The sequence below is a fragment of the Mustelus asterias genome, chromosome 10 (genome assembly GCF_964213995.1).
Source record: "Mustelus asterias chromosome 10, sMusAst1.hap1.1, whole genome shotgun sequence".
NCBI lineage: Eukaryota > Metazoa > Chordata > Chondrichthyes > Carcharhiniformes > Triakidae > Mustelus > Mustelus asterias.
Window position 1 is genome coordinate 119,226,523 of NC_135810.1, and position 24,420 is coordinate 119,250,942.

General features: G+C 44.8%; 1 protein-coding gene and 1 non-coding gene across 4 annotated transcripts in view; one reads left to right on the forward strand and one right to left on the reverse strand.

Annotated features, from left to right (window-relative positions):
* pak1 (p21 protein (Cdc42/Rac)-activated kinase 1) overlaps positions 1-24,420 on the forward strand; it is a 240,097-nt gene that overhangs the window by 122,652 nt on the left and 93,025 nt on the right. For all 3 annotated transcript variants that reach the window (XM_078222572.1, XM_078222573.1, XM_078222574.1), the window contains exon 2: positions 11,192-11,400. In XM_078222572.1, coding sequence (XP_078078698.1) covers positions 11,214-11,400 — 187 coding nt within the window. In that variant the 5' untranslated portion in view covers positions 11,192-11,213. The remainder of the gene's footprint in view (positions 1-11,191; positions 11,401-24,420) is intronic.
* Positions 18,970-19,040, reverse strand: trnag-gcc (transfer RNA glycine (anticodon GCC)). The gene has a single exon. It is a non-coding gene; the product is annotated as a tRNA-Gly (tRNA).

The following is a 24,420-nucleotide window of genomic DNA, read 5'->3' on the forward strand; positions in this document are numbered from 1 at the left end:
TGATCTGTGGCCTAAGCCCATGTACCTGCCCATATCCCTTAATACCCCTGCTCAAAAAAAGTTTCTCCATCTCAGATTTAAACCTAACAATTGAACACGCATTCACCACCATTTGGGGAAGAGAGTTCGAAACCTTCACCACTCTGTGTGTAGAAGTGTTTTCTAACATCTCTTCCTGAATGACTTGGCCCTAATTTTTAGATTATAGCCCGTGGTTCTAGAGCCTTCAACCAGTGGAAACAGTTCATTCTAATCCACCTCTTCCTTCCCTGTAAATATTCTGTAGACTTCTATCAGATCACCCCTCAACCTTTTGAACTTGAGAGAATAAAGGCCTAATTTGTCTAATCTCTCCTCGTAACTTGACGTCCAGGTATCATTCTTGTAAACCTGCGTTGAACGCGCTCCGGGACCAGAACATCCTTCCTAAGGTGTGATGCCCAAACCGGTTCACAGTACTCTAAGTGGGGTCTAACTCAGGTTTTGTCCCGAAAGGAGGGCCCACATATTTGAAACAACTTGTGCTGTAGGACATGTTTAACATGAGTACAATGGAGCCTGAACCTTCAACATCTGCAACCATCCATCTAGGATGTGGAGATGCTGGCGTTGGACTGGGGTAAACACAGTAAGAAGTTTAACAACACCAGGTTAAAGTCCAACAGGTTTATTTGGTAGCTAAAGCCACAAGCTTTCGGAGCCTTAAGCCCCTTCTTCAGGTGAGTGGGAATTCTGTTCACAAACAGGGCATATAAAGACACAAACTCAATTTACAGAATAATGGTTGGAATGCGAGTACTTACAGCTAATCAAGTCTTTAAGATACAAACGATGTGAGTGGAGAGAGCATTATGACAGGTTAAAGAGATGTGTATTGTCTCCAGACAGGACAGCCAGTGAGACTCTGCAGGTCCAGGCAAGCTGTGGGGATTACAGATAGTGTGACATGAACCCAATACCCCGGTTGAGGCCGTCCTCATGTGTGCGGAACTTGGTTATCAGTTTCTGCTCAGCGACTCTGCGCTGTCGTGTGTTGTGAAGGCCGCCTTGGAGAACGCTTACCCGAATATCAGAAGCTGAATGTCCGTGACCGCTGAAGTGCTCCCCAACAGGAAGAGAACAGTCTTGCCTGGTGATTGTCGAGCGGTGTTCATTCATCCGTTGTCGCAGCGTCTGCATGGTTTCCCCAATGTACCATGCCTCGGGACATCCTTTCCTGCAGCGTATCAGGTAGACACCGTTGGCCGAGTTGCAAGAGTATGTACCGTGTATCTGGTGGATGGTGTTCTCATGTGAGATGATGGCATCCGTGTCGATGATCCGGCACGCCTTGCAGAGGTTGCTGTGGCAGGGTTGTGTGGTGTTGTGGTCACTGTTCTCCTGAAGGCTGGGTAGTTTGCTGCGGACAATGGTCTGTTTGAGGTTGTGCGGTTGTTTGAAGACAAGAAGTGGGGCTTCTTGCCTTCAAACAGCGACAAACAATGACCACGACACCACACAACCCTGCCACAGCAACCTCTGCAAGACGTGCCGGATCATCGACACGGATGCCATCATCTGACGTGAGAACACCATCCACCAGGTACACGGTACATACTCTTGCAACTCGGCCAACGTTGTCTACCTGATACGCTGCAGGAAAGGATGTCCCGAGGCATGGTACATTGGGGAAACCATGCAGACGCTATGACAACGGATGAATGAACACCGCTTGACAATCGCCAGGCAAGACTGTTCTCTTCCTGTTGGGGAGCACTTCAGCGGTCATGGGCATTCGGCCTCTGATCTTCGGGTAAGCGTTCTCCAAGGCGGCCTTCACGACACACGACGGCGCAGAGTCACTGAGCAGAGACTGATAGCCAAGTTCCGCACACATGAGAACGGCCTCAACTGGGATATTGGGTTCATGTCACACTATCTGTAATCCCCACAGCTTGCCTGGACCCCTGCAGAGTCTCGCTGGCTGTCCTGTCTGGAGACAATACACATCTCTTTAACCTGTCTTGATGCTCTTTCCACTCACATTGTTTGTATCTTAAAGACTTGATTAGCTGTAAGAAGTATTCACATTCCAACCATTCATTATTCTGTAAATTGGGTTTGTGTCTTTATATGCCCTGTTTGTGAACAGAATTCCCACTCACCTGAAGAAGGCTCCGAAAGCTTGTGGCTTTTGCTACCAAATAAACCTATTGGACTTTAACCTGCTGGTGTTAAACTTCTTACTGTGACCATCCATCTATAGCAGCCCCCACTCCTGACATTCCTTCTGATGCTGATTCTTCCTTTGTTGAGATGTAATTGACAAAAATAAAATAAACAGTCTTGTATTTCTTGTACTTGTATAATATTAAGTGCACCATACAGGACCTAAAATCCCCAAATGTGGAATACATCCGATCTGAAGCATTGCAGATATGGCCGGGGGTGGGTATACAGAACACTTTGAATGCTCAAAACTCAAAAACGGCAGATATTAGAAATACCGAGCGTGTCGGGTCACCCTGTCCTCACGAAAGGTCATTGACCTGAAATGTTAACCCTGTCTCTCCCATCACGGATGCTGCCTGACCTGCTGAATATTTCTGTTTTTTTGGGTTGGGAAATTTTGTGACGGTTTTAAAATTACAAGTTTCAATGCACAGCTCATTTTAAGCATAATTCACGCACGTTACATACCGCATGTTCATTTGGGGAAGCTTTTCAATTTTTAATGAGACTTGTATTTATGCCAGAAAAAAAAGAGAAATAGAGCAGCCCTCATCGAGGATAATGTTTTTTTCATAAAATAATGCAAATTGAAGTGCGACAAACAATTGCTGCTGCACTTGAAGATCTGGGCAGAATGTTGAAACCTTCCTCCCACAAACAGACCAGTTTTGGGATACTTGCTTCTATGGCCATGACCCCAACTCAATGTTGTTGACGGTGATCCTTTCAGACGTTGGGCTTGATGGGCAGATGCAAAAGTTTAGAGTTTATTTATTATTGTCACAAGTAGGCTTACATTAACACTGCAATGAAGTTACTGTGTAAATCCTGTAGTCGCCACACTCCGGTGCCTGTTCGGGTACACTGAGGGGACATTTAGCACGGCCAATGCACCTAACCAGCACGTCTTTCAGACTGTGGGAGGAAAATGGAGCACCCGGAGGAAACCCACGCAGACACGGAGAAACGTGCAGACTCCACATGGACAGTCGCCCAAGGCCGGAATCAAACCCGGGTCCCTGGCGCAGTGAGACAGCAGTGCTAACCACTGTGCCACCATGCCATCCAAGATCAAGGAGACTTAAATGCATTGTGGTTACGTGGGTAACTCCTAGCACACAAAATTCCCAAATCATCTTGTACCCAGATACATGCATGGCTTGAAGAGCAGGAGAAACTCCATTCTGTTATACCCATTTTCATTGCACAGTAACTAGGTAGACGGTTTACCTTTGGCATTTTAAGCAGTTATAACAGTAGATAGCTGTGCATTGTACAGAACATTGTACTGCTGTGTGAGTACACATGTGGCTCAGTTAGTGGTGTGAACAATTTGAGGATTCAGAACTGCATTGCGTGGCGTTAACTGGTTTAAATTTGATTTTTCCCATAAACTATTACTAACAAACGAAATAACACAGGTGGGAGTTTTTTAAAAAAGCACTGGTTTCACCTCTTTGCAGCAGATTGGATTTGAACCCAGAGGATGGCGGCAATTAAGGTGAATTTAATTCATCTGAATGGCCACCTGATCCTAAATACCAACAACAGACTACGTAACTTTCTTTCCTAACGAGGTTGTTCAACTTGTATAGAGTTGTAGAGAATGTTGGCTCCTTTGGTTCGGCTACCAATTATTTCCAATCTTTCGCTCTCCTCTGTAAGTTTTTTCTCCTTCAAGTTTTATGCGAGTTCTCTTCATGGTGTTACGATTAAATCTACTTCCAGCACGCTTTCAGGCAATGTATTCCTAAACACACAATCTCACTTTGTTTCAACTAAAAAAAATCTTTCTGTCGACTCATCGTAAATCTGTGTCCCCTGGTTACTGACTCAAGAAGGAATTTGGATTCGGAGAGTGCCCTTCATCGCTACAGGATGTCTCAAAGCATTTTAAAGCTCATGATGTACGATTGATTTTTTAAAAATTCTTTCATGGCATGTGGCCATACCCAATTGACCATAAACTAAGAGGCTTGCTGGGCCATTTCAGAGGGCAGTGGAGAGTCAACTACTTTGCTGTGGATCTGGAGTCACATGTAGGCCAGACCAGGTATGGGTGGCAGATTTCCTTCCCTAAAAGACATTAGTGAACCAAATGGGTTTTTACAGAAGTTTCATGGTCACCATTACTAAGAGTGGCACGGTGGCACAGTGGTTAGCACTGCTGCCTCATAGCGCCAGGGACCTGGGTTCGATTCCCCGGCTTGGGTCACTGTCTGTGTGGAGTTTGCATGTTCTCCCCGTGTCTGCGTGGGTTTCCTCCGGGTGCTCCAGTTTCCTCCCAAAAATGTGCTGGTCAGGTGGATTGGTCATGCCAAATTCTCCCTCAGTGTACCCGAACAAGTGCCAGAGTGTGGCGACTAGGGGATTTTCACAGTAACTTCATTGCAGTGTTAATGTAAGCCTACTTGTGACTAATAAATAAACTGTACTTTAAGACTAGCCTTTTTTTAAAAATTCCAGATTTTATTCATCGAATTCAAATTCCACCAGCTGCCATGGTGGGATTTGGATCCATGCCCCAAAGCAATAATCTGGACCTGTGATTTACTAGCCCAATGTCCATTACCGCTATGCCACTGTCTCACATGAGGTAAGAAGCGCAGAAGCCCATTTGCACACAGCACAGTGATAACAACCCATTAATCTGCTTTCTTTTTAAAGAAAAGGTATTGTTGGACAAATATTGGTCAGAGCAGTGGAGAGAGCTGTCCTGCTGTCCTTTAAAACAAGTGTCAAAGTATCTTCTACGTTAGGGTAGAGAGGGTAGTTGGGCTCTCTGCTTCACCTGAACAATGGCACCTCCCACAGTGCAGCACCTCCTCAATGTTGAATTGTGACAGCCTAGGTTTCTGAGTTCACATCTCTGGAGGGTGACTTGGAAGCTAAAGCTACAACTGAGCCGCAGCTCATAGAAATCATAGAAACCCTACAGTACAGAAAGAGGCTATTTGGCCCATCGAGTCTGCACCAACAACAATCCCACCCAGGCCCTACCCCCATATCCCTACATATTTTTACCCGCTCATCCCTCTAATTTACGCATCCCAGGACACTAAGGGGCAATTTTAACATAGCCAATCAACCTAACCCGCACATCTTTGGACTGTGGGAAGAAACCGGAGCACCCGGAGGAAACCCACGCAGACACGAGGAGAATGTGCAAACTCCACACAGACAGCTATCACCACCTCGAAGAGAACAAATTTGTATCTGGCTTGGGTTTTAGTTTAGAAAGCTCAGAAGAAGCTCACCCTCTTTTCCTGCATGGTTCTTTCTTACTCTTGTGTAGCTCTTCCACTGTCAGAACAAAGAACAAAGTACAGCACAGGAAACAGGCCCTTCGGCCCTCCAAGCCTGTGCCGCTCCTTGGTCCAACTACACCAATTATTTGTATCCCTCCATTCCCAGGCTGCTCATGTGACTATCCAGGTAAGTCTTAAACGATGTCAGCGTGCCTGCCTCCACCACCCTACTTGGCAGCGCATTCCAGGCCCCCACCACCCTCTGTGTAAAAAACATCCCTCTAATATCTGAGTTATACTTCGCCCCTCTCACCTTGAGCCCGTGACCCCTCGTGAACGTCACTTCTGATCTGGGAAAAAGCTTCCCACCGTTCACCCTATCTATCCCCTCCATAATCTTGTACACCTCTATTAGATCTCCCCTCATTCTCCGTCTTTCCAGAGAGAACAACCCCAGTTTACCCAATCTCTCCTCATAGCTAAGACCCTCCATACCAGGCAACATCCTGGTAAACCTTCTCTGCACTCTCTCTAACGCCTCCACGTCCTTCTGGTAGTGCGGCGACCAGAACTGGACGCAGTACTCCAAATGTGGCCTAACCAACGTTCTATACAGCTGCATCATCAGACTCCAGCTTTTATACTCTATACCCCGTCCTATAAAGGCAAGCATACCATATGCTGCCTTCACCACCTTCTCCACTTGTGTTGCCACCTTCAAGGTTTTGTGGACTTGCACACCTAGGTCCCTCTGTGTTTCTATACTCCTGATGTCTCTGCCATTTATTGTATAACTCCTCCCTACATTATTTCTTCCAAAATGCATCACTTCGCATTTATCCGGATTAAACTCCATCTGCCACCTCTCCACCCAATTTTCCAGCCTATCTCTTTCCTGCTGTATTGCCCGACAATGCTCTTCGCTATCCGCAAGTCCAGCCATCTTCGTGTCATCCGCAAACTTGCTGAGTTAGTCAATAAGCTAGACAGCTTGTTGGATGCTGAATTAATCAGCAGGAAATGTGTTCCGCTGACTTAGCTTTGAGTGGCTCTTTGATGTATATTTTTTTCCCGTTTTGTTCTGGGTCTTGCCAATGCTTTCTCTTCCCTTTTGCACTTAGCATTTCCTTTCTCTCTCTCTGTCTCTCACTTTCTCTTTCCCAATTTCTTTGCCTCCTTATTTTTGGAATTATATCTCATACGGGGTGGCACAATGATTAGCGCTGCTGCCTCACAGCGCCAGGGACCCGGGTTCGATTCGAGGCTTGAGTCACTGTCTGTGAAGAGTCTGCACATTCTCCTCATGTCTGCGTAGGTCTCCTCCAGGTGCTCCGGTTTCCTCCTACAGTCCAAAGATGTGCAAGTTAGGTGGATTAGTCATGCTAAATTGCCCCTTAATTTAAGGGGGACTAACTAGGGTAAATGCATGGGGTTATGGGGATGGGGCCTGGGTGGGATTCTTGTCAGTGCAGACTCGATGGACCGAATGGCCTCCTTATGCACTGTAGAGATTCTATGATTCATACTTTTCTTCTTGCCTGGTAATGCTCTGAAGGAAGTGATGGGTGCAAATCTATCCCTGCTAGTCGGTAACATACATTGATCCTGCAATTATGAAGGCATCAGTGTGTGCCCACCAGTTCTTGATTGTGGCTGTTGCAAGGCTGTCCAATTGAAAGATGTATTGCAGAGAATTCATTGCTGCCCTTGACATTGGTGCCCACACACGTTTTCAGCAGGTCTTGCTGTGTAGCTATCAAGCGCAGGAACATTTGCTTGTGTTTATCTCGCTGGTCCTCAACCCAAACTGCCCAGCTGCCCTTCACTTTCCAGGACACTGGCTGAGAGCAACCACACGGTCTTCAAACTAAATGGGGAATTTTCTCAACCAGAGTGCTCGGGTATTGTGTGGAGAAACTTGCTGAACAGTCGGCACTTTTGATTTTTCTGGAATAGAAATGTAATAATGCACTCAACAGAATTTGCCACAGATTGAGTTTGGAGGAAACAGCATTGGTGGTAGAAATATTCCCCTCTTTCATTTATATGAGAGCATCCATATTGACAAATGGAATACCCCACCCTTCCCATTTAATATCAGCCAATCAGTCCAGGTTAGATAACACCCAGATGCAAAGTATTGCACTTTTAGACTTAAGTTCATGTGCAATCTTACACCAATGTAACAGGCAGTGGTGTAAGTTTAAGTTTTATTTATTAGTGTCACAAGTAGGCTTACATTAACACTGCAATGAAGTTACTGTGAAAATCCCCCAGTCACCACACTCCGACCCCTGTTCGGGAACACTGAGGGAGAATTTAGCATGGCCAATGCACCTAACCAGCACGTCTTTCGGACTGTGGGAGGAAACAGGAGTACCTGGCAGAAACCCACGCAGACACGGGGAGAACATGCAGATTCCGCACAGACAGTGACCCAGACCGGGAATCGAACCCGGGTCCCTGGTACAGTGAGGCAGCAGTGCTAACCACTGTGCCACCGTGTAAGATTTCTATTTTATATTATCACCTATGGCTCGGTGGGTATTGCTCTTGCCTCCGAGTCAAGAGATTGTGGGCCCAGAGACTTGAACACACAAATGCACCATAGAAAGCATTCTTTCTGGTTATATCATAGTTTGGTATGGCTCCTGCTCTGCCCAAGACTGCAAGGAGCCACAAAGTGTTGTGAATGTAGACCAATCCATCACACAAATGAGCCTCCCATCCATTGACTCTGTCTACACTTCCCGCTGCCTCGGCAAAGCAGCCAGCATAATTAAGGACCCCACGCACCCCGGACATTCTCTCTTCCACCTTCTCCCATGGGGAAAAAGATACAAAAGTCTGAGGTCACGTACCAACCGACTCAAGAACAGCTTCTTCCCTGCTGCTGTCAGACTTTTGAATGGACTTACCTTGCACTAAGTTGATCTTTCTCTACACCCTAGCTATGACTGTAACACTACATTCTGCACCCTCTCGTTTCCTTCTCTATGAATGGTATGCTTTGTCTGTATAGCGCGCAAGAAACAATACTTTTCACTGTATTAATACATGTGACAATAATAACTCAAATCAAATCCAGGCTGGCACTCCGATGGGGTGGTGAGACTTGCTGCTCTGTCAGAGATGCCCGTTTTCAGATGAAGACATTTGAGCTGAGACATTTTGCTCAGATGGATGTACTAGTCGGGGAAGAACAAAAGTTCTTCCTGCTATCCGAACAAATGTGTCTCCCTCAATTTTAATGGCTTAACAGTATCTGATTTTTGACATTGAGTGTGTGGGAGCTTTCTGCACACGCTAGCTGCTATGTTTCCTGCAATGCCACAGTGACTACGATTCAGAAGCTCATTATTGGCTATGAAGTGCTTTGGGATATCCTGAGGTCATGAAAGGTGCTGCAATAATACAAGCCTTTCCTTCCTTTCTGCATCACTTATAGAATCATACAATTTCTCTGCAAAGGAACATAGGAATGTAGCAATTAGGAGCGGGAGTAGGCAATTCAGCCCTACGAGCCCACTCTGCTCCACACAGGTGGAATAGAATCATAGAATCCCTACAGTGCAGAAGGAGGCCATTCAGCCCATTGCACTGACAACAATTCCACCCAGGCCCTATCCCCGTAACACCATTTATTTACCCCACTCATCCCTCTAACCTATGCATCCCGGGACACTAAGGGGCAATTTAGCATGGCCAATGCATCTAAGCCGCACATCTTTGGACCGTGGGAGGAAACTGGAGCACCCGGAAGAAACCCATGCAGACAAGGGCAGACTCCACACAGACAGTGACCGAATCGAACTCGGGGGGGCCCCTGGAGCTGAGAGGCAGCAGTGCTAACCACTGTGCTACTGTGCCGCCCAACAACCATTTGACCCATTGCGCTTATGTATGTTCTATGCAAAATGTATTCCCATTACATTCTTCTCCTGGCCCTCACTGATGTTCTTTGAATTTTAACTTCAAATATTTATCCCCTTCCCTTTGTAAGAAAAATCTCTTGACAAATACTGCTTCAAATACTGTTTCCGATGAGACAATTTGCCACTCTTGATTCACAACTATCTCTTAAATTCTCCCTTTTTATTCATTCATGGGACATGGGCGTCACTGGCTTGTTGTCTCAGTGTTAAGTTTAAATTTGTACTCTTTTGTTACTGACACATCAAACGGTGGAAATGGTTCTTCTTCATTTGCTCCACTGAAGCCTCAATCATTTTTCTTAATATAAAGAGCTTCACTGATTCTTGATAATTAATGGCTTGGAACTGACCTCGTCTGTTTCTCGTAACTGCAAATTTGTGCTGAGTTATGGCATTTTGACGATTTGAAACCGTCCCAAAACTAATTTCATTTAGGACCTGCTTCTTTATGAGTTCAAGGTCTGGATTGGGTTCTTTAGGGTTTGACTGTTTCCCTAAGGAAGCTACTTAAGGCTGTAGTATGTAGAAAAGCCAAGATTATTTATTCACAGCTCTATGTACATCTCAGTCACACTGCACCAGGTTGGACTTCTGCTTCCCCCGCCAGATCTTAGTTACTTACGTGACATTGTATCATAGTTGCGTCAGTATCATGTGCTCCTGATAATCCTTTACAGGATTCCTGCAAGTATTGGAGAAAGGAAACATCCATTCACACCAACTTGACTCGAATTGAAGCTCAAGTCCTGGATATGAAAAAACTACACTCCAACTTCTATCTTTGCCCAGCCCCATCTCTCTCTCTTTTTTCCTCTCTCTTTCTCTCTCTCTCTCTTTTTCTCTCTCTCTCTATCTCTCTCTCTCTCTCTCTCTCTCTGGCAGCACACGGTGGCACAGTGATTAGCACTGCTGCCTCACAGTGCCCAGGACCTGGGTTCGATTTCTGACTCTGGTCACTGTCCGTGCGGAGTCTGCACGTTCTCCCCCTGTCTGCGTGGGTTTCCTCCGGGTGCTCCAGTTTCCTCCCACAGTCCAAAGATGTGCTGGTTAGGTGGTATGGCCATGCAAAATTGACCCTTAGTGTCCAACGATGTGTAGGTTAGGTGGATCAGCTATGGCAAATGCGCGGGGTCAGGTGGATGGAGGGGAGGCCTAGGTGGGATACTCTTTTTGGAGAGTTGGCGAAGATTCAGTGGGCCGAATGGCCACTTTCTGCACTGTAGGATTTCAACGGATGTGTCCTCTGCTCAGGATCTAGCAGTGTAGCCATCCCGTGTTACTAGGCTACCCATAGAGCAGATATGAAATGAGCACTCTAAATATTGGTGATGGGTTTCCTCCGAGTGCTCCGGTTTCCTCCCACGATCCAAAGATGTGTGGGTTAGGTTGATTGGCCATGCAAAATTGCCCCTTTGTTTCCTGGGATGTGTAGGTTAGAGGGATTAGAAGCGTAAATGTGTGGGGATAGGGCCTGGGGTGGGATTGTTGTCAGTGCAGGCTCGATGGGCTGAATGGCCTCCTGCACTGTAGAATTTCTATGATGCTATGAAGGTAGCATTCAGCTAAAGTGGTCAACTCCAAATGAATATAATCTTCTAATCGAATTGCTTTGTCAAGTTTAATAGGGACTTATCAACATGCTATTTTATTCTGATTTGAAATTTTGACTTTCCTGACTCTCTCTCTCCCTCCTGGATTTCAGTGCTCATAATTGAGATATGTTTTCTTTCCAGTTGGCAAGCGGGCGGGGGGGGGAGCAATCACAAAGTTACAACCTTGCTGTCTTTGTTTCCGCAGTGATAGGTAGCTGTGACTGAAGATGTCAGATAATGGTGAAGTGGAAGACAAGCCTCCAGCTCCGCCCATGAGGAACACCAGCACCATGATTGGTGGCGGCAGCAAAGACCCTGGCAACCTAAACCACGGCTCCAAACCCCTTCCTTTGGCTCCTGAAGAAAAGAAGAGGAAAGACAGGCTCAGGTTCTTCCCCGGAGCAAGCGATAAAAGTAACCAAGTTCTCTTCGTTTTTAAACCTGCCTTCTAAATATTTTTGTTTCTTGTGTTGTGTGTTTTCAATGACTCCGTTACTGAAATAATTTCATTTTCTAACCATTTTTCCACGTTGTCAATTTGTTGAGATACACGACAAGTAGCTTTCCATCTAGTGTTGACCCAATAGAATCAAATGAACAAGAGTAGGCCATTCAACCCCTCCTGCTGCTTACACCAATTCTCATCAACAGTATAGATAGGTTCGTTGTGCTGAAGGACTCCAGGAGACTTTGTGGGGGGAAGATCAGATGGAATTGTATTTAGTTACATTATGGCCGAACATATCTCAATTCATAGAATCACAGGGTGCAGAAGAGGCCCTTCGGCCCTTCGAGTCTGCATCGGCACACGAAAAACACCTGACCTCCCACCTAATCCCATTTATCAGCACTTGGCCCATGACGGGCCAAGTGCTCATCCAGATACTTTTGAAAAGGATGTGAGCCAACTCGCCTCTACCACCCTCCCAGGAGGCGCATTCAAGACCGTCACCACCACCCCACACACACACACACAGCCCCCCACATCCCCCCACCCCTGGTTTAAAAAAAAGCTTTTCACTCACATCCTCCAAACCTTCTGCCCCTCACGTTGAACCTATGTCCCCTCATGACTTCCTCTTCAATTAAGGGGAACAGCTGCTCCTTATCCACTCTCTCCGTGTCCCTCAGAATCTTCTATCAATTCTATTTGCTCGGCTTTCCTCCCTTACCTAACAAAGTTCTTTCGTCAACATCTAGAAAGTTCCAATAGATCCTGAGCTTTCAAAGCCCTTTGAAAGATGATTCCAGATTTCTACTTCCCTTTGTGTGATAAAATGCTGAATGATTTCCCTCCTAAATTAGCTTGTTCTAACTTTAAGATGGTCTCCTCGTTCTTTATTTCCTTCACCTGAGTATTTCTTTCTGGAGCCACCCTATTGAATTTTTAGCGCTTTGAACAACTCGACCAAATCACCCCTCAAACTCCCACAAGCAAGAGAATATAAACCAATACAATACAATACAGTCTGCCGTGGCGTCGTTCAGTTTGTGTCGTAAAGCAAATTTTATGGGGCATGAGAATTTTTAATCACTCTCTTTCCTCACCCTCCACTCTCGAATCGTATTGAATGCCCCATAAAGCCATTGATGCTGTCTGCTGCAGTGATCTTACCAGGGATTGTGTTTCACCACTCTGCCACTTTTTTCAATGAACACATTCTAGCTAACCTCCCTCCGTAGTCCCAGTTTCCTTGAATTCCTTAGCACACTGATCGATTTTCCTTGATCTTCATGTTGTGTGGTAGGTGTTGGAGTATGATTTCAGTGTTTGGTACTTCAGTAGAGTTGATATCCAATGCACAATAAGCCGGCACAGTGGTTTGCACTGCTGCCTCACAGCTCCAGGGACCCGGGTTTGATTCCGGCCTTGGGTGACGGTGCAAACTCCACACAGACGTTCTCCCCGTGTCTGCGTGGGTTTCCTCCGGGTGCTCCGGTTTCCTCCCACACTCCAACGAAGTGCAGGTTAGGTGGATTGGCCATGCTAAGTTGCCCCTTAGTGTCCCAAGATGTGTAGGTTAGATGAATTAGCCATGGAAGATGTGTGGGGTTACAGGGAAAGGGCAGGGGAGAGCGCCTGGGTAAGGTGCTCTGTCAGAGAGTCGGTGCAGACTCGATGGGCTGAATGGCCTCTTCTGCACTGTCGAGATTCTATGACTAATACTTTTATTGATTGTAGCACTCACTCCACCAGAGAGGATGTGTCTGGTCATCCAGTCAGATCAAACTGAGACTTTTTGGCTTTCCCAATGTTGATTAAGCTGTCGACACTTGGGTGTCTATGTCACTACATGAATGGATGAAATCCTGCAGTTGATAAAAATAAGTCAGCTTGTTTAAAATGGTAGTCCTGGTCCAGCTGATATGAGATCCATGGTAGCAGTCCAGACTTTTTCCACCCAATAGAGAGGGACAACACTACATCCCACACGAAGGACCAAGAATGTGTGGATTGGGGAAATTTCCCACGCAACTTGCATCCCAATGCTCTGATACATCACAGTGGAACACCATGACTGATTTCAGTACGAAAGACGTGCTGGTTAGGGTGCATTGGCCGTGCTAAATTCTCCCTCAGTGTACCCGAACAGGCACCAGAGTGTGGCGACTCGGGGATTTTCACAGTAACTTCATTGCAGTGTTAATATAAGCCTATTTGTGACTAATAAATAAATAAGCTTTAAATAAACAATGCAAATGGGAATAATTTCACCCTTTCCTGACACAGTAAGATCCAAAGAGTGAAGTTACATCAGAAAAAATAAATATATAAAGCCTTTAAAAAGTTTTTGATGCTCAATTATGGTGCCAATTGGAGCTAGCTTGTAATCTTTTGGTTGTAAAGCTATAATAAACTAGCACAGTCACCGAGACCAAATGTATGTTCTTTATTCCGTTTGGCCACAGAACCAAACTCTGTGTCACCTCTGAGAGGAGGGGAGAAATTGGAATGTGCCATTTTATTAAAATAAAAATGAATCTTGTTTTTAAGGCAAAGAGAGGTAAATCTTTGAACAGTATAGGAATGAAGGGTTCTGGTGAATGGGCGGGCAAGTGGATCCAAGTCCACGAAAAGATCAGCCATGGTCTTATTGAATGGCGGAGCAGGCTCGAGGGGCCAGATGGCCAACTCCTGCTCCTAGTTCTTTATGTTCTCATGAATCTACTTTTTGAATAGGACAAGAGTTTTCTGTCTTAGGAAGCGGTGCCGAAAGATGAAACCCAATTCTATCCTTGTTACTATTCTCTCTGAAGACTTGTAGAATTCGAGAATGAGAATAAAAGTAAACAGTCTTTTATGTCACTACAAATAAAGCAGTCATGAGGCATTACAACTTCATGATGCAAGGGATGTTTTATTCATCGAGTATATTCAGCACCTCTTGTCTTTGAGCATTCCCTTTGTTCCCTGTATTGTGTTTCAGGTTTTCCTGACTTTACTTTATCAATTGTCAATACTGTTGCAGTCTTTGTTTTTTGCTGAACTTTCATCTTCTGGTCTTTCTAAGCTCCAAATGTTCTCCTCTTTGCTGCTGAGATCTAGATTCATCGCATTCTCTGCTCCTCCTCCTTTGCCAATGTTCTAAAACTCAGTTCTTCCTTCGAGCAGTCTTTTCTCATCCTTCAAGGCCAAAGCTTATAGCAGTTGAACATTTGCTTCCTCTCACCATGCCTCCCTGAGTTGCTTTATTCTCCTCCAGTTTTCAACCTTAATGGTTCCATGTTATGGAGCCTAACCCTTTCTCCTCAATGATGCAATTAAGAAAAAATATGGATACTATAGCAGTAACAGAAGGCAAGTTAATTGACCAGTAGTGATTAATTCAAATGCCAGCATTGATAGATTTTGTAGAGTGCATTGATATTCCTCAGTGATGCATCAGAGTTGTGGGATGTGTTTGGAAATGTTCCCAACCTGCATGTTCCTGGCGCTGTCAGATGGGATGTGGCCTCACTGTAGGGAATTGGGGAGGGAAGAGTCTGTGGACTGCGGCAGGGGATTTCATTGCTGCTGAGCCAATGTCACCCTGTCTACCCGATAAAAGGAGGACTTGAAGAACAGTTAATGGATTATGTTGCACAGTACGGTAATAGTTAGAACGAGTCTGCCACTGTAAAATCCACAGTTAATGAGACTGTGGGAGGAACTTTCCCGTCTCGCCCGCCACGGGCATGGTCGCGGGCGGACCATGCAAAGGTCCATTGACCTCGGGCGGGATTTTCTGGTTTTGGAGCAAACGCGGTGGGGAAAATCCCGCCCAGTGTGTGTGTTTTTATTTGTTCAGGTTCCACGTTCCTCATATGTCCCCCGCCCCGAAATATAAAGACCATTCCATAATTTCCCTCCTTTATCACCTTTGAAAGGTGATGTAATATTGAGCTCATTACTGGATAGTTAAATAAGTCACCCAAACTAGATTGGCTTTTTTGTTCAGTGAGATGCAAGCCCATTAATCGACGCTATGCTAAGTGGGCATTTTCTCAGGCAAGGATACCGTTTTTATGATGAATATGAATATTAAAGTGTACATATTTCACAACTCGTAGCTGAGACAGTTTTGCAAGGTAAGGATTGATCTGCGACTGGATACGGACCCTGCAATGGCTGCTCATCAGTGCAGAAAAATGAACACTGCACCAGATATTAAACGTCTCTCTTTAAAACCTCAATTGCCTTTCTGTTCCTGGCCCAGAACCATTGGGAAAAAAAACCAAAATAACTGTGCCCCTTAGGCTATTTAGCTTTCTGGCGTGATATTTTGCTATAACTCGCATGAAACACAGAGGCTTGGGTACAGTAGCACCATGGGTTGAGAATGACACTTTTGCATGTGCCATGCCATTCACAGTAGCGATTCTTTTGCATTGTCGGTCGCTTATTTATCTGCAAAATTTCTCATTGCCACGCAGCTTGTGCAGGCAAATACCTACATCCCACTGAATGTGCCAGTTTATATAAACCGGTCTTGGTGAGATAGAGCGGGGGAGCAATGTGTGGAAAGTAAACTGCAAATGCCCCGAATCACAAATAAAAATAAACATTGATAAAATATACAGTAGGTCTGTCAGCATTGTTAAGAGAAATATGTTGGCATTTCAGGAAGGACTTCATTCAAAATATTTCGTCTTTTTTGGAATTTTGTCCTTCATTGGTAGAGGGATGGAGTTTAAAAACAGGGAGGTTATGCTGCAGCTGTACAAGGTGCTGGTGAGGCCACACCTGGCGTACTGCGTACAGTTTTGGTCGCCTCACTTGAGAAAGGATATACTGGCACTGGAGGGGCTGCAGAGGAGATTCATGAGGTTGATTCCAGAGTTGAGAGGGTTGGCTCATGAGAGACTGAGTAGACTAGGATTATACTCATTGGAATTTAGAAAAATGAGGGGGGGAGTCTTATAGAAACATATAAAATTATGAAAGGAATAGATAAGATAGAAGCAGGGAAGTTGTTTCCACTGACAGGTGAAACTAGAACTAGGGGGCATGGTCTCAAAATAAGGGGAAGCAGATTTAGGACTGAGTTGAGGAGGAACTTCTTCACACAAAGGATTGTGAATCTGTGGAATTCCCTGCCCAGTGAAGCAGTTGAGGCTACCTCGTTGAATGTTTTTAAGACCAGGATGGATAGATTTTTGAACATAAAGGAATTAACGGTTATAGTGAGCGAGCGGGTAAGTGGAGCTGAATCCACAAAAAGATCAGCCATGATCTTATTGAATGGCAGAGCAGGCTTAAGGGGCCAAATGGCCTACTTCTGCTCCTAGTTCTTGCGTTCTTTGGGTTTCCCTTTTACTCCAGAGGTTTTGGGATACCTGTAGATGAGGCCTACATCCTTTTTTCCTTGAAAAAGGTTTCACCTCACTTTAAATAAGACCATAAGGTATAGGAGCAGCATTAGCCATTCGGCCCATCGAGTCTGCTCTGTCATTCAATCATGGCTGATATGATACTATCCCCATTCTCCTACCTTTTACCTGTAGCCCTTGATCTCCTTATTGATCAAGAACCTATCTATCTCTGTCTTAAAGATGCTCAATGACTTGGCCTCCACAGCCCTTTGTGGCAATGAGTTGCACAGATTCACCACCCTCTGACTGAAGAAAGTTCTCCTCAATTCAGTTTTAAAGGAGCGTCCCTTCACTCTGAGGTTGCGCCCTCGCGTTATCTCGAGAATTCACGTAACGTGCAGAGCATGTGCAAGATAATAAACAGAGCCCTCTTATTCATTATTTCAGTTTCTTCTATTCTATGCCTCCAAAGGATTCTCCTTGCTTTCAGAAGACAGCAGTATAATGCTGCAATAGACCCTAAGAAAATGATTCTGGCCTTTTGCATTAAGCTACGTTATGATTGCTTTTTGCACATCGTTCTGTTTTTCATTTTAGTTAGACCGCATTTGGAGTATTGCGTGCAGTTCTAGTTGCCACACTACCAGAACGATGTGGATGCTTTGGAGAGGGTGCAAAGAAGCTTCACCAGGAAGTTGCCTGCTCTGGAGGGTACCAGTGCAGCATTGAGGGACAGCTGAACTGTTAAAGGGGCTGTCTTTTGAATGAGTCCTTAAATGAAGACCCCATCTTACTATGTGTGTGGATGGCAAAAACTCCATGTACTAACTTTGATGACAAGCAAGGGGGTTCACCCCAGTATCCTGGCCAATGTTTATCCCTCAGTCAATATTACAACAGACTATCTGGCCATTGTCGCAGTATTGTTTGTGAGAGTTTGTTATGCGTATATTGGCTGAATTGTCTCCACTTCCAAAAAGACTTCTTTGGCTGGAAAGTGCTTTCAGAAGTCTGATGGTCATGATAAACGCTGTATAAATGCAAAGTCGTTGTTCTTAGATATGGTTGGAACAGGAGGATTCCCACTGGAGCCAGTAATGGCGTTGGGTGAAACACATGACATTGATGTGGCACAATGGCTCACATGGAACTTAGTGACAATAGGAAAAGAAAGAGAAGCTATTAAGATGTAAAATGTACATTTTACATTTAAAATGTAAATACACTTACCATTAAATGATTGTTGTCTTTTACATGACTTGTATTCAGGGATGGCACGGTGGCCCAGTGGTTAGCACTGCTGCCTCACAGCGCCAGGGACCCGGGTTCAATTCCGGCCTCGGGTCACTGTCTGTGTGGAGTCTGCACGTTCCCCCCATGTCTGTGTGGGTTTTCTCCAGATGCCCTGGTTTCCTCCCACACTCCAGAGAAGTGCTGGTTAGGTTGATTGGCCATGCTAAACTGCAGGGTAAATACCATGGGTGGGATTGTTGTCAGTGCAGGCTCGATGGGCCGAATGGCCTTCTCCTGCACTGTACGGATTCAATGATTCAATGCTTGCTGCCACCCAGCAATGATGTAAAGTGGGCTTATTTGGCCTCAACATGCTGAATGGTATGAGTGGCATGCAGCATTGGCATGCAGCATTGGCGTGCCAACAAATTGAAATTCTATCAAAGTACCTGCCTGTTTGTGATATTGTTGCGACACGTTTAGCGCACCAAGCTGGATATGATTCATTTCATGCTCCATGTTGTGAATCTAAGCTGGATATGAACTCGGGCCTCTTGCCCCCAAACAGTGAAGCAGAGTAGAATCATAGAATCCCTACAGTGCAGAAGGAGGCTATTCAGCCCATCAAGTCTGCACCGACACCAATCCCACCCAGGCCCTATGCCTACAACTCCATGCATTTACCCTAGCTAGTCCCTCTGACACTAAGGGGCGATTTAGCATGGCCAATCCACCTAACCTGCACATCTTTCGGACTGTGGAAGGAAACCGGAGCACCCGGAGGAAACCCACGCAGACACTGGGAGAATGTGCAAACTCCCCACAGATAGTGACCCAAGCTGGGAATCGAACTCGAGTGCTGTGAGGCAGCAGTGCCGCCCTTAAATGTAGCTAACACACACATCAATTGGAAGTATCACAGAAACAACAACACGGAGAGGAATTAAAAACTGCTCTTGCATTGGCCGGGAATCGAACCCGGGCCTCCCGCGTGGCAGGCAAGAATTCTACCACTGAACCACCAATGCTGCTGTCTTACACTCAAGAGGGTTTAGTTGAATTCTTTGCTCGCAAACCAGTGAAAAGTTAGTTTCAATCAGCTTTTCTATTTTCGTACAGAGTGATTGGGGGCAGGGGGGATGCTGGCTGACTTGAAATGTTGTTGACTTGCACATGGCGTTTTACACAGTGTTCACAAGCTGTTCTTCTCACCCACAAAGAACGGGCTGTTAAGAACAAGCTAATTTCTCACTTGAGAATCCGTCACTGACAGGGACATGCAAAAGAGAAGCTGTATATAGAGCCTGTGACAATCACTGTCTCAAATGAACTTAAAAGTGGAGCTTAAGTTTTACTTGTTTAAGTAAACTTGTTATAAAGAGAAAATAGAATAAATGGAAATTAACTCTAAGGGTTAATATCTCTCCTACCTCCAGGTAATCATCTGAAGCTTTCCCCGTTCCTCTTGTGTAAAGACAGTGGTGGTGTAAATTTTAATTCTGATTTTCCCTGAAATTAAGGTATCCCTAGGCTACTTTCAAGCACTACGGGCAGATGGTGGCACCGTGGTTAGCTCTGCTGCCTCACAGTGTCACGGACCTGTGTGTGATTCCCGGCTTGGGTGCGGAGTCTGCACGTTCTCCCCGTGCCTGCGTGGGTTTCCCTGTGGGTGCTCCGGTTTCCTCCCACAGTCCGAAAGACGTACTGGTTAGGTACATTGGCCGTCCTAAATTCTCCCTCAGGTGTACCCGAACAGGCGCCGGAGTGTGGCGACTAGGGGATTTTCACAGTAACTTCTTTGCGGTGTTAATGTAAGCCTTACTTGTGACACTAATAAATAAACTGTTTTTAAAAAAAAACTTACCCAGTCACTAACTGTTAGCTGGACTCTCTTCTGTTCCCAAATGAGAAAGGTGTTATATAAAGCAGGTGGGGAGAAGGAAAATCAACTTGTTTAAATAATATAGTTTTGTAACGTTTTGAGGCTGTCGTAAACTTGCTTTCTTGCACTTTCTCTCCCTCTCACTGCAGGGAACAGCCTCACTTCCACTTGGATCTGCTCTCTGGGACCCGCTGTTTATAGAATTTTATTCTGTAGTTATCTATTATTCTATTCCTTGCTATCTGCTCTTTGTGTCGCCTGAATGAAAGCATTTTCAAAGTGGCTGCGAGAAACCTGAGCTAATTTTCACAAAAGTTAACGTGATTTGTGCTTTCTGAATTTAAATCGCGGTACCAAAACAACTCTGAATGAATCGTTAAAGCAGCTGTTTGTTTTCTTTGACGCAGAGTTATTATTCCAATGCTTCCAATGTTTTCATTTGTAAATTTTCTCAATTTCTTTCCTCCACAAACATGCTGCTTCATGATGAGATATGGCTGTTTTTTTTTCAATTGGCGCTGTGCAGCCCAGAGGGCCTTGTCCAAGTGTCTATTTATTCATGTGTGACCCTGGGGAGGGTGAAGGGCATCTCTGCCCAGACTGATTTGAATTTGGTGTGGACACTTTTTTAGCAGGAGCACTGAATAGGAGGGAGTGGGAGCTCTTCCCCACAATTCCAACCATTTCTAGTCGAGGGCACTTGGGTTAATTGCAACATCAGCGCAATTTGACCAAAGTGATAGATACTGGCTAACTCTGCAGAGTGTGATAATTAAACCTAGGATGATCTTGTTATGAACAAAGAACAGTACAGCGCAGGAACAGGCCCTTCGGCCCTCCAAACCTGCACCGATCATGATGTCTGCCTCAGCTAAAAACGTACGCACTTACAGAGTCCGTATCCTTCCATTCCCACCCTATTCATGTATTCGTCTAGTTGCCCCTTAAATGCCGCTATCGTACCTGTTCCCACCACCTCCCCGGGCAGCGCGTTCCAGACATTCACCATCCTCTGTGTAAAAAAAAAACTTGCCTCACACATCTCCTCTAAACTTTTCCCCACGCACCTTAAACCTATGTCCCCTAGTACTTGACTTTCCTACCCTATGGCTCAGTATTATATCCAACAATGCCGTTGCACATTGATGAATTGAGAATCTTAGACCGTATATTTTTCTCATGCCTTAAGTTTCCATTGCTGTTCCACAATTTCCAACTGGAGTGTTTGTAGCGCAGGCAGCCTTCAAAAGGAAATCCTGGCTGCCTTTTCTGCCACCCATGTCTTGCATAAAGTAAAATAAAAGCATGTGAAATACAAATGTTTTCATGAATTAGTTATGACGAAGAAGGTTTAACATTTTATGTGGGTTGCCTGACATGAATGATCTGCTTTTACAGGCACCTTATAATCATGCACACATGCTTCGGTGCACATGTGATGGTTACCTCTATGGTTTTTCAAAAAGAGATGCTGTAAAAATTAATTATTCAGTAAAATAATTCTCACATTTTTCTTCTTGAATTTATTTGCATATGAATGCACCAGGATTGTGGAAAATTATGTCAGAGATTGCCACGTATATGGTGAGGCGATGGCCTAGTGGTATTATCTATCACTCGACGATTAATCCAAAAATTAGCTAATGTTCTGGGGACCCGGATTTGAATCCCGCCACGGTAGATGGTGAAATTTGAATTCAATAAAAACAATCTGGAATTAAGAATCTACTGATGACCATGAAACAATTGTCGATTGTCGGAAAAGCCCATCTGGTCCATTAATGTCCTTTAGGGAAGGAAATCTGCCGTCCTTACCTGGTCTGGCCTACATGTGACTCCAGAGCTACAGCAATGTGGTTAATTCTCAATTGTCCTTGGGCAACTCGGGGCGGGCAATAAATGCTGGCCAACCAGCGACGCCCATGTCTCACGAGTGAATAAAAAGGGAACTGTGTTCAAAGCTCTTTCATTGGGTCCACGGACAATTAAACCTTTGCACTCTCCTTTTAAACATTATACCCACTTAGTTGATGGATTCTTTCTGAAAGGTGAGCAGTAGCAATATAACAAAGTAATCTGAAATGTAGAAGATGAGGTGGCTGAAAAGCATATGGAATTGATACAGTGAACAAAGAGTTTCAGAAAATGTTGCACGGTAGGCAAGAAGCTGGAATCGAATGTCAAGTGGACACCACTGAGAGGAGAACTGGAATGAGGAGCAACTAGTACCTTTAGACAGACTGTTTAGACAAGATATTGATTCGTGATCCAGACTTTGCCTGGGTGAAAACAGAAGTTGGTGTAATCTATAGCAAATTGATTTTCCTTTGTTCGCATCAGCAGTCTTCTTCTGGAGCACTCTCTTCCAAACCTCCCCCTCCTTCAGCTTTTCCACCTCCCCACCCTGACCCAGGAGTGTGAACAGTCATGCTTGTTGTACGGTCAGTCAACCTGAATACTTCCCCAATATTTGACTTGAGGCAGGTCATAGAAAAGGAACGAGTCAAAAGGGATTCCTCTTAATTCCTCTTAATGTTTCCTTTTCATACTTGGTTTCGGTAACAATGGTGTTTCAATGTAAAGCAACATTTCCTTAAACCTAAAGTAAAGTTTATTTATTAGTCACCAGTAACGCTTGCATTAACACTGCAACGAAGTTACTGTGAAATTCCCCTAGTCGCCACACTCTGGCGCCTGTTCAGGTCAATTCACTTAATCAGCGTGTCTTTCAGACTGTGGGAGGAAACCGGAGCACCCAGGGGAAACCCACACAGACACGGGAAGAACGTGCAAACTCCGCACAGACCGTGACCCAAGCCAGGAATCGAACCCAGGTCGCTGGCACTGTGAGGCAGCAGTGCTAACCACTGAGCCACCATGCTGCCTGAAACCTATGACTCACGATGGTGTCATGCCTTACGATGGTGTCCTTGGCACATTCTATGACTGCATGTTGGTCTGTTGTACCCAATTATTAGGGGCGGCACGGTAGCACAATGGTTAGCACTGCTGCTTCACAGCTCCAGGGTCCCGGGTTCAATTCCCGGCTCGGGTCACTGTCTGTGTGGAGTTTGCACATTCTCCTCGTGTCTGCGTGGGTTTCCTCCGGGTGCTCCGGTTTCCTCCCACAGTCCAAAGATGTGCAGGTTAGGTTGATTGGCCAGGTTAAAAATTGTCCCTGAGATGCGTAGTTAACGGGTAAATATGTGGGGGTAGGGCCTGGGTGGGATTGTGGTCGGTGCAGACTCGATGGGCCAAATGGCCTCCTTCTGCACTGTCGGGTTTCTATGTATTTCTATGTATTGCTCTATGATTTTTTGATTTGATTTATTATTGTCACGTATTAGTATACAGCGAGAAGTATTGTTTCTTGTGCGCTATACAGACACAGCATACTGTTCATAGAGAAGTAAATAAGAGAGTGCAGAATGTAGTGTTACAGTCATAGCTAGGGTGTAGAGAAAGATTTACTTAGTGTGAGGTAGGTCCATTCAAAAGTCTGATGGCAGCAGGGAAGAAGCTGTTCTTGAGAAATAGTTAAAACAAGTTGTACAGATGTGTGTTGAATGTTGTGCATGTTTAATTTTTTTTTCAACCTTATCTCTTTTTAACCAATATGAAAATTCAACTAAAATATCAGATTTCTTCCAAATTATTCCAGGCTTTTATGATCTGAAATTTATTACCCAAAAGGACAGGAGAAGGAGATTCCGTTTTCAAAGTGAAATTAGCTAGAGACTTGAAATATATAAAATTGCAGTGTTATGGGTAAAAAGCACAGGGAGAGGCACTAATTGGATAACTCCTCCAAATTGGCCAATAATAGCTTTGTGTGAAGGAGACGAAAACCATTATTAAGGCAAGCTGGCCAGAAATCTGCGGCAACAACAATACTGGCAGCAAAAGCCACAGGTTAATCACTTGCGCTCCCTGATCCTCCAGTGGCGAATTTACAAGATTTTCTAGAGGAAATAAGAAAGCCTTTCATGTATATTACATCTTTTGTGATCAGAGGACATTCCAAAGCACTTAACAGCCATTTTTTAAAAATTCATTTGTGCGATCACCTGCAGTGGCAGGATTTGAACCCGGGTCCCCAGAACATTGGCTGAATTTCTGGATTAATAGTCTAGCGATAATATCACTCGTCCATCGCCAATTGAGCAGAGAGTTACAGGAAGGGAAAGAGAAAAGCAGGTCAGAGTAGGGGAAATGGTAAAAAGAGACAACTAAAGGCTCTTCGTCTGAATGCGCACACCTTTTGTAACAGGATGGATGAATTTATACACAATTAGAAATAAATGAATATTTTGTGATGATCACTGAGTGCAGAGACATGGTTACAAAGTGAACAAAGCAGGGACCTGAATATTCAAGGGTATTTAACATTTCTGAGTTGGGATAGCAATGTTAGCTCTGTAGTGTGAGAGAAATTATCTTGGTCCAGAAAATCAAGATTTAGAATTAGTTTGGGTAGAGATAAGAAATAACAAAGGAAATATGTCACTGGTGAGAGGTCCCAATAT